The sequence below is a fragment of the Garra rufa genome, chromosome 23 (genome assembly GCF_049309525.1).
Source record: "Garra rufa chromosome 23, GarRuf1.0, whole genome shotgun sequence".
Classification (NCBI taxonomy): domain Eukaryota; kingdom Metazoa; phylum Chordata; class Actinopteri; order Cypriniformes; family Cyprinidae; genus Garra; species Garra rufa.
Genome location: NC_133383.1, coordinates 24513777 through 24525068, shown reverse-complemented (window position 1 = coordinate 24525068; position 11292 = coordinate 24513777). Strand labels below are relative to the sequence as shown.

The 11292-nt window shown below is 33.2% G+C and overlaps 1 protein-coding gene across 1 annotated transcript; it reads right to left on the bottom strand.

The window, feature by feature from the left end:
- Positions 1–2114: 2114 nt before the first annotated feature.
- kcnip3b (Kv channel interacting protein 3b, calsenilin) lies at positions 2115–10294 on the bottom strand. Its single transcript, XM_073829321.1, has 7 exons — positions 6501–10294; positions 6337–6406; positions 6013–6083; positions 5739–5846; positions 5557–5661; positions 5412–5474; positions 2115–2545 (listed from the first exon to the last, which is right to left on the bottom strand). Exons 1-7 carry the CDS (start codon positions 6747–6749, stop codon positions 2498–2500), a joined length of 714 nt encoding a protein of 237 aa, XP_073685422.1. The 5' UTR covers positions 6750–10294; the 3' UTR covers positions 2115–2497.
- Positions 10295–11292: the final 998 nt, after the last annotated feature.

The following is an 11292-nucleotide window of genomic DNA, read 5'->3' as shown; positions in this document are numbered from 1 at the left end:
AAAAGGAAATACATTTTAAAATAATTAATCAATTGCCCAGATTAATACTTGACTACTGCAGATCTCTGATAAAATGTATATTGAATTACTTAACAATATTTATTATACATAGGAAATACTGTGGCACACTGTTGAATTGGTCATTATAAATAAAAAATAAATAATAAACAATAAATAAATTCATTCCAAATTGAAAAAAGAATAAACAATACATAAATAAAATAATTAATTAATAATTAAACAATCGCCCAGATAAATAATACATTCCTTTATAATTAAAGTAAATAAATAAATAACATTGATAATATTTTTGTCTCTCCTTGTTGAAATTTATGCTTAAATACTTAACAATAATTAATTAATATAGAAAATATTGTGTCACACTATTGAATCTCTCATGGTAAGTAAATAATAAAAATACATTTATTTCTAATTAAAACCAAGAAAGAAAATACATTTTAAAATAATTAATCAATTAAATTATTGTCCAAATTTGGACACATTTCTGATAATGTTTTTGTCCCTATATTTAATTACTTATATTTAATTACTTAACAATATTTATTTAACATACAAAAAAAGTGTCACACCGTTGAATCTGTCATTATAAATAAATAACAAATTCCTTCCAAATTTAAAACAAATAAATTATATAATTAAATAATTAAATTAAACAATTGCCCAGATTAATACTTGACTAATGCAAATCCCTGATAATGTTTTTATCTCTCTTTATACTTAATGATTTAATATTTATTTAACATAGAAAATACTGTGGCACACTGTTGAATCTGTTATGGTAAATAATAAATAATACTTTTCTTCCAAATTAAAACAATAACAACAACAACAACAATAAATTTATAAAAAATAAATAAAATAAAATAATTAACTAATAGTTGTCCAGATGAATACTTGACTAATGCAAATATGTGATCATGTTTTTAACTCTCTTTGTTAAAATTTATATTTATTACTTAATATTTATTTAACATAGAAAATACTGTGCCACACTGTGGAATCTATTATTATAAATAAATAATAAATAATAAATTCCATCTGAATTAAAACCAAAAAAGAAAATACATTTTAAATATTTAAACAATTAAATAATGGCCAAGATAAATACTTGACTAATGGAAATCTCTTATAATGATTTGTCCCTACTTAAAATTAATACTTAATTACTTAATATTCATTTAACGAAAATACTGTGTCAAAACTTTTGAATCTGTCATGGTAAGTAAATAATATAATATATTATTAATAAATTCCTTTAAATAATAATTTCCCTATAAATTTAAATAAATAAATAAAGTTAATAATAATTAAACAATTAAATGAATGCAAATAAAGAAATAAATTCCTTCCAAATTAAAACCAATAATATTTATTTAACATAGATTTATTTACATAAAAGATACTGTGGCACACTGTTGAACCTGTCATGGCAAATAAATAATATGTAATACATTTCTTCCAAATTAAAATAAATAAAAACAAATAAATAAATAAATTTCTTCCAAATAAATAATAATAATAATAATTAAAATAATTAAACAAATAAATTAAAAATATATATTTAATTACCTAAAAATATTTATTATACATAGGAAATGCTGTGGCACACTTTTGAACCTGTCATAGCAAATAAATAATATGTAATAAATTCATTACAATAAAAAAAACATAAACAAATTATTAAACAATTAAATTAATAAAAATAAATTGCTTCCAAATTAAAACCAATAAATAAATCCAAATTTAAAATAATTAAACAATTAAATAATTGTCCAGAGTAATAATTGACTAATGCAAATCTCTGATGTTTTTGTCTCTCCTTGTTGAAATGTATATTTAATTATTTAAAAAGATTTATTTAACATAGAAAATACTGTGGCACACCGTTCATGGCAAATAAATGGAGGAATTTAAGTAAATTAAAACCAATGAATGATTGAATGAATGGCTAGGAAAGTATTTCCCTCATTTCTACTACAACCTTTTTTAAAGTGAACTTTTTGTGTGCATTGTGCATAATTTACTTATTAAATTCAGTGAAATAATAATTCATTTAATCTTTCAAATATATACCAACATTTGCACACCATGGAGTCATTCACAGATGCCTTTATTTCTTTGTATAAAATAACAGACAAATACCAGGCAAACATGCAAAAGTTCATTTATCTAGGCAGAAATCAACCGCTTTAAGGGCACAGACATATCTACATATATACAAATGAGCATTTACAACCTGTCTTGAATGCTGAAGATTAAATTGAGACACACGCAGACGGCCCACATCCTGTTGTTTAAAGCATTCAGTGCAATCAATCAAAATATTCATTCACATGCTACAGATGATGTGCAAGGCCTAGGTACAAAACACAAGTGTTTCTAGCGAGTCCCTGCGGAGCGCTTGAGGACTAATGGAACGATGCTGAGAGTTGATGTGGAAAAAGAGCCAGGATCATTCTGCACTTCATGCTGCGCTCTAGATGACATTCTCAAACAGCTGCATGGAGCTCATAATGTTCTCGTCCTAATAAAACAGCAGAGGGAGAAAAAGCGTCAGTCGCAGATTGTTGCTGACAGCTTCATGTTAGAGAGAGTTTAGAAAATGTCTGGCTGTCACACACTGACAGTGAGGGCCTCTGTCATCAACATAAATCAGTCCAGTGTTGACATTTATCTGACATTAACTCTGATGCTTCTGTCTTTGCATGGTGAACAACCGCAGATACTTCTAGACATGACTTCAAAACAACAGGATTTAAAGGGGTCATCTTTTCCTTCTAAGGTTTTACTTACTGTATATTGTTTGTCAAGATTTTTGTGCTCAGAATGTAGTATTTCGTGGCTTATTAATCAGGCTGTTTTTTTTTAGTTTGCTTTCTTTACTGGCAAATGTCATTAATTAATATTCATAAGTCAAGCTGATTTATAATGTGTTCACGCCTACTTTTTAGATAGTTGCAAATTAGCATTGTTGATATGCAAATATATGTTTATTGATATGCAATATTTTTTTTGTGGCTGGATTTTAAAAAAATGTCATTAAATAATATCAAACTATTATTAAAAGATATAATTTTGTATCTCACATGCAAGTTTGTATCTTGCAATCCAGACCATTTTTTCCTTGCAATTCTGAGTCACAATTGTGAGATATATACTCGGAATTCTGAGGAAAAAAAATCACAATTGCGAGATATATACTCGGAATTCTGAGAAGAAAGTCAGAATTGTGAGTATATAAACTCAGAATTCTGAAAAACAAGTCACAATTGTGAGACATACTCGGAATTCTGGGGGAAAAAGTCAATTGCGAGATATATACTCAGAAAGTATTGCATGATATATGCTCGGAATTCTGAGTCACAATTGTGAGATAAACTCGGAATTCTGAGAAAAAGGTCAAAATTTGCAAGATATAATTTGGAATTCTGGGAAAAAGGTCACAACTGCAAGATATAAACTTGGAATTCTGAGAAAAAAGTCAGTTGGGTGATATATACTCTGAATTCTGAGAAAAAAGTCACAATTGTGAGTATATAAACTCGGAATTCTGAGAAAAAAATTGTAAGATATTTACTCGGAATTCTGGGAAAAAAGTCACAATTGCGAGATATATACTTGGAATTCTGAGAAGAAAGTCAGAATTGTGTGTATATAAACTCAGAATTCTGAAAAACAAGACACAATTGTGAGACATATACTTGGAATTCTGGGAAAAAAGTCAATTGTGAGATACAAACTCGGAATTCTGAGAAAAAGTCACAACTGCGAGATACAAACAGAATTCTGAGAAAAAAAGAATTGCGAGATATATACTTGGAATTCTGAGAAGTTGTTCTCAATTGCAAGATATAAACTCAAAATTTTGAGAAAAAAGTGACAATTGCGAGATATAAACTCAAAATTTTGAGAAAAAAGTGACAATTGCGAGATATAAACTCAAAATTTTGAGAAAAAAGTGACAATTGCGAGATATAAACTCAAAATTTTGAGAAAAAAGTGACAATTGCGAGATATACAGTATACTCGGAATTCTGAGAAGAAAGTCACAATGCGAGATATAAACTTGGAATTCAGAGAAAAAAGTCATAATTGTGAGATATATAAACTCGGAATTCTGAGAAAAAAGTCATAATTGTGAGATAAAAACTCAGAATTCTGAAAAAAAAAAATTATAATTGTGAGATATAAACTGGGAATTCTGAGAAGAAAGTCACAATTGCAAGATATTATAATATATATATATATATATATATACAGAATTTTTCTTGTAACTGCATCTTTATATTGCGCAGTTCTTTTTTCTCTGTACTGCACATTTTTATCTTGCAATTCTGAGAAAATAGAATTGTGAATTTGTATAACAAATTGTGATACAAACAACTTTTTATTCAGTGGGGGAAATGGGCTTCCATATTTGCTTATGTATCATGTTAGTCCAGATTTTTGTGCCAAAACTACTATTTAGTATTTCATGTCCATTTTCTATCCTCTTATAGAATAAAATTTACATTGTTGCTGGTTCTGTGTCAACTATTTCAAAAGTATTTCCAAATTAGCTGTTTTTGTCGCTTAGTTTTTGATAAACCTCTTTTTTGGACTAGAGAGGAAGTTTTGAGTTACGGTATATTTTCATTAGAGGTAAAAACTGTCAAAACAAGTTTGATTTCTTATGGTGCGTTCACACCGGACGCGAATGAAGCGGCAAGCACGAACGATTTACATGTTAAGTCAATGCAAAGACGCGAATAGCCATCCTGCGGCGCAAAACGCGTGAATAGCGCGAATGAAGCGGCGCGCATTGAGCGTTTCAAGCGATTGCCACGCGAAACGCGCAAGTTCAAAAATCTGAACTTTGGCGAAAATCCGCGCCGCGTTAACCAATCAGGAGCTTGCTCTAGTAGTGATGGAGGCAGAAATCCGAAACAACAATGGCGGACAAAATCACCGTTGCTGTCTGTGGTTTCTCGGAGCTGTACGATACATCTTTGGACTTTTGTAGAAACAGGAATAAAAAGGATCTTGCTAGGAAGAAAGTGAGTGAAGAGGTCGGACAATCTGGTTAGTTTTAAAAAAACGCTCTTTACTCAATTTGACCTACATATACATACATATTGAGACTACAAGCAAGCTAAAGCTGGCAAATTGAGCTCATTCACCTATTTTACAACTACTTTCCCGCTGACGAGTGGCAGAAGCCCCTCCCATGACGCGAATTCGCGTCTGTTGTGAAGAAAATGTCACGCGCGAATGACGCGAATTTTACCGCGCGAATGGCGCGAGTAAACTCAAATATTCAAGCGTTCAACTACGCGCGAATAGCACGTTTTTTCCGCGCAAGTCGCGTCCGGTGTGAACGCACCATTATGGCTTCTTTAAATCTGACCTACCGTCTGACAGGTCTCTATGAACTCATCAATGGTTACAACACCGTCTCTGTTTCGGTCCATTTTCTGAAACAAACATGTTTTCAGAGTTCAGAAACAATCTTAGCTGTCTGATATCATTTCCAATGGACTGTTAAAAGCTTGTTACCTGGAAGAATTTCTCAACATGTTCTAATGCAGCATCATCTTTTACAGAAGGAAATGTGTACCTGCCCATCATGTCATAGATGGACTTCATGATAGCCAGCATTTCCTGTAGAAAGTCAATGTTAATTGTGGTAACAATGCTAAATGCATATTTGTACTAAAGAAACAATGTCTGTTTTATACCTCTTTAGTGATGTAGCCGTCTTTATTAATATCATACAGGTTAAAGGCCCACCTCAGTTTTTCTGTCACAGAACCCCGAAGCAGAACAGACAGGCCGATTACGAAGTCCTACCAAAACATATACATCCCAACTGATTAGAAAACAAAACTAATGATAGAAGTGAAAAAATAAGAGTAGTAATTAACCTTTTTTGATTCTCTGATATAATTAAAAGCTAGTAGACATCTTCTGATTTACGTGAATGTGAACATTTGAGTTAATATAGTTCATTACCTCAAAACGTATGGAGCCATTTCGGTCCATGTCAAAAGCATTGAAAAGGAAGTGTGCGTATGTGGTTGCATCTGGAAAAAAGTAATGATTAACTCTATTTTTGATCTTTGGATTTTATACCTTAAAACTGGACACATCTTCTCATTCTTTATCATGACGTTTACAGATTTTATAATAACAGTCAAGTCATAATAACCTATAAAAAATGCTGAGTTTTTGTAGATGCCTGTCACGTCTCAGTACCATAATGTTCTTGAACCAAGATTATATCCACACTAATCAAGCTCCACTAAATTAAAGTCGGAAATGTGATAATCACTCTACCTCCTTGAGGGAAGAACTGGGAATAAATCAATTTAAACGTCTCCTCATCCACCAATCCGCTGGGACACTCCTGTTCAGAAACATAATATAAACCTAAGAACCTAACCCAGCATAAGAAGTAAAGTTTCACTTGTGGCAAACTTGCGCTTCTTAGGCAGTCCTACATTTTTGAAGCCTCTGTAGAGGGACTGCAGCTCCTTTCTAGTGAACTTGGTCTGAGCCTGGAGCTGCTCCAGGCCCTCTGGTTGATGCCGCACCATGGCCAACTCCAGATCACTGTCAGTGCTGTCTGTCAGAGAGAGAGCATGAGGAAGAGAGGGGAGGGGAGCGCCGGGGAAGAGGTGAGTGACTGATATCAGTTGGGTTTCACTCAGGACAGGACAGGACAGTAAAGAAGGAAACGGGTAAAGCATGGAGTGCAGGTGAAAGAACAGTCAGCCACATACTTTTGAAAGGAGGAAGACAAAAATAGACACTGTAAACCAAAGAACAGGAGCTGTTGGGGAGACAGACGGGGTGGAACGGGAGACCAGGATGGATCGATATCACTGATTCTCAACTGGTTTTGCTTCAGGGCCCAGAATTTTAATTGGATGTCAAGCGGCGACCCAAAACTGAGCACTGAAATTGGTTAACATACAAAAACGTCCTTAAAATGAAACTGTGAAATCAATCACCCTTGTAAAAAACCTTACACTTACTAATGTATGAACTGAATGTAATGTTTTTAGACTTTATTTGCATTTTTACATACAATACTGTACATACAAACATAGTACGAATTTATATCAAAAGCAATTTAAGGGATAGTTCACCCAAAAATGAAAATTTGATGTTTATCTGCTTACCCCCAGGGCATCCAAGATGTAGGTGACTTTGTTTCTTCAGTAGAACACAAACTAAGATTTTTAACTCAACCTGTTGCAGTCTGTCAGTCGTATAATGGCAGTCAATGGGCACCAAATCTTTGACAATAAAAAAACATACAAACCGAATTAAACCCTGTGGCTCGTGATGATACTTTATTGCTTGTGCGAACTCAACCGGGAATGTTGACTTTTCACAGACTCCCAATTTTAAAGCCTGATCGACTGAAGTTATGGTTGCTTGCTCTTCGTCACACGCTGGCTGTGGTGAACACGCTCAGGACAGTTGGACATTGCAGTGGATCAGAGGTAAAAACGTATATAAATACTGTTTAGTTTCTTGCACAGACCGATTGTTTCGTGTGTTAAGACCTCAATGTATCGTCACGAGCCCCAGGGTTTAATTTGGTTTTGTCTTTGTATGTTATTTTGACTCTCAAAGCTATGGGTCTCATTGACTGCCATTATATGACTGACAGACTGCAACGCTTTGAGTTAAAAATCTTTGTGTTTTACTGAAGAAACAAAGTCTAGGTAAGCAGATAAACATCAAATTTTCATTTTTGGGTAAACTATCCCTTTAACTGAAATTTACAGTGAATTCTGACCCAACCAAGTCAGACTTGAAGGATTTGATCACTTTCAGAATAAAAATTTCCTCATAATTTACTCACCCCATGCCATCCAAGATGTTCATGTCTTTATTTCTTCAGTTAAAAAGAAATTAAGGTTTTTGAGGAAAACATTCCAGGATTTTTCTCCATATAGTGGACTTTAATGGATTCAGAAGAAGAGATGATGCCAACCCCCCAGAGGACCGCTGATGATGCCAGCCTTGAAACAACATACAGCACTACACAATTTTTCTACATGTTTGATTGCAACATAATCATTACTATTAGTGTTCATCATCTGTTTTTGATTACACCATTACTGTTTTTAATATTTATACCATATGTACATCGACTTAACATACAGTGGTCACCACTAATAAGCTACTAAATATATTGTAGTAGCCTACATTTTTTTGTACAGCTGCTTTGCAAAGATTTGTATTGTGAAAAGCGCTATACAAATAAACTTGAATTGAATTGAACAGGTAAAAAGGTCCAAATTGCAGTTTCAATGCAGCTTCAAAGGACACTACATGACCCCAGCTGAGGAATAAATCTAATCTAATGAAACGATCAGCCATTTTCTAAATAAATAAAAAAATTCACACTTTTTAACCACAAATGCTCATCTTGCACTAGCTGGACTTCACTTGGAAAGGTCACGTGATGTAGGCATCGACCCAGTGTTTACAAAGCGAATGTACAAAAAAAGGTAAAAGGTAAAACAACGATATCTGATTTTTTTTTAAGTTTGAAGAGAGAATGAGATTTGAAAATGAGTTTTTCGCCTCACCCTACCTTTTTGAACAAAAGTACACAGGCGAAGAACTAAACACGTGTGACTTTTCCAACATGATTGGTTTCCAACATGGTTGGGGACCTGCATTGAGGGCTACTGCAAGATGAGCATTTGTAGTTAAAAAGTATATACATTTGATTTTTTTGGTAGAAAATGACTGATCGTTTCACTAGATCATCCCTTATTCCTCAGCTGGGACCATGTAGAGCCCTTTAAAGCTTCACTGAAACTGAAATATGGACCTTCAACCCATTGATCTCCATTGAAGTCCACTAGAGAAAAATCCTGTAAAAATGACTGTGAATTTAACGGTAAAAAACTGTAAAAATGCTACGGTAAAAACCTGTGAAATGGTTAACGGTAAATTCCCCTTCCATGTACGGTGAAAAACTGTGCATGTGTTTATGGTAGTATACTGTTTTTGGAATTGAAAAAGAACGTAAAATTTACAGTGAATAACCGTAAATTTCTAGAATTCCCTGTTTCATTTTTTTATTTGATGTTTTTTTGTTGAAATAACTTTTTCTTCTTAGTTTTTTCTTGGCAGTTTTGTACATTCGGGTTGTATGTTACATCTAATGTTGTTAAATTAATGTTTTTTGCATTATTTCAGTTTTATGTGTGTTACCATGATGGTGTTTACTGTTTGTGTGAATGGCATGTGCACCTTCTATATATATTATTATTTAAAACCTCCTTGTGATGGGCTTTGGTTCATCATGTGATATTGTCATCACCACCTGCTTTTGGTGGTTATCAGTGTATTACAAAGGTACAAAACAGATTTCAGTACTTCAAAAGGTTGGTACATTACCATTATATCAGTTAATGAAATTACGGTATTTACCTGTAAATTTAAGTGAAAACCGTAAAACATTGCTACCTTATTTTTTACAGTAAAATTCTGGCAACCACAGATTTTTTTTTGTTTGTTTTTTTACAGTGTAGAATGTTTTCCTCCAAAATCTTAATTTCTTTTCGACTGAAGAAAGAAATACATAAACATCTTGGATGACAAAGGGGTGAGTAAATTATTAGGAAATTTTTATTCTAATCCTTTAAATACTGTAATTATTTACTGTATACTGTAAGTAATTTCATAATTACGTCCATTGTTTTTGAAATAGGGTTAAAGTGTATGCTGAATGTACTGTTTATCTGTTTATAGTAAACTAAAATGTAATTTAATTTGGAGGTGTGTGATTGACCTGTATTTAATGTTAGATTGTTTTTTGCTTTAGCCGTTTTGTTGAGAATTAGATTACGTAACACAACCTGCTCGTGTTAGAATCAGCTTAAATTGGATTCCATCAAGTGACAAATGAATTTGCTGAAATTTGTTTGTTTGTATGCATTTTAGCGTCGTTTCCCCCCACAACTATAGTAATAACCTGCAACCCACCAGTTGAGAGCCACTGATCTATCTGATATTTACTCACCATCTATGAAGCATACGAGAACATAAAAAGGGAAGGGAAGAGATTTAGAGAATTCAGGAATAAGAAAGAAATAAAGAGGAAGCAATGCAAAAACAACACATTAGTTGGACTGTACTACAACCGCATGTCAGCATGACATTAAATCAATGTATTGCTTCCTATTATGAACATAGCTGTTGTATACTTTTTGGATCTTCCAGCTAATTTAGATTTAGATAGTTTTATTAAAGATTTCTATTTCAAATAAATGCTTTTCTTTTGAACCTGCTATTCATCAAAGAATCCTATGTTATATGAGCAGCAAATCAGCATATTAGAATGATTTCTAAAGAATCATGTGACACTTAAAGAGTAATGAGGCTGGAAATTCAGGTTTGCGTCACAGATATAAATTCAATTTTAAAATATATTCGAATACAAAACAATTATTTTAAATTGTAATAATATCTCACATTTTTACCGCATTTTTGATCAAATTAACAGTTACCCTTTCTACAGTAAACTTGGGCCAACATCAAAACCATACGGCGGTTCTTACCGTCCAGCGACAACGACTCCGTAACGCCAAACTGTTTGAGCACCATTATAAAAAGAAGAATCACTACAGCAACTGCAAACAGCTCCATGCCCTGAATAGCCATTGCTAACTGCGATTAGCTTTGCGATACCTTTAAGAAAATTTACAGAGGTCAAGAGGTCATGCTAAACTTCAACTGAAAGATTTGAGAAAAAAGCAACTCATCTTGATCGCAGCAACAAGTTCTTAAAGTCTCCAGAGTCCATTCCCGGAAAACTATTCTGAATTCCTGATGCATTAAGCTATAAACAAACCACAATGGTAAGCCGTAAAGTAACTACGAAGTAAAAACGTAGCTAAATGTCACTAAGAAATTCCTCCATGTCCGCATCCCCTATAGCAACATGAAATAGTGTTACGGAAACCTCCTGCGGCTTTGGTCTCCACAGACTAGCGCGTCATGGTCCTCCCCAGCCTATATATTTCTTATGGAGCACCGAAAGAGTCTGATCTCCGGACTCAGACACTCCCTCTTCCCTCTCCAACCCTCCAGCAATAATGCACAATGATGAGCCAGCCATAATGTATGTTTAGTTGCAGTTAAACGAGTGCATCTTTCATTTACTTGCATGATACAAAACTATAGACTTTATTAATATACTGTACATAGACATGTATAGACAAGAGGGGTCTTGGATCTCTAAAAGGGGGCTTCTTTTGT

What these genes read in the sequence shown, in the direction of transcription:
- kcnip3b (XM_073829321.1), bottom strand. Translation starts at nt 6,749, where the DNA reads ATGCTTTACCCGTTTCCTTCTTTACTGTCCTGTCCTGTCCTGAGTGAA. An exon ending in CCAGTTCTTCCCTCAAGGAG is followed by an intron (nt 6,084 to 6,336) that starts GTAGAGTGATTA and finishes ACTTTTTTCCAG; the next exon opens with ATGCAACCACATACGCACAC. An exon ending in TCATAGAGACCTGTCAGACG is followed by an intron (nt 2,546 to 5,411) that starts GTAGGTCAGATT and finishes CTGTTTTATTAG; the next exon opens with GACGAGAACATTATGAGCTC.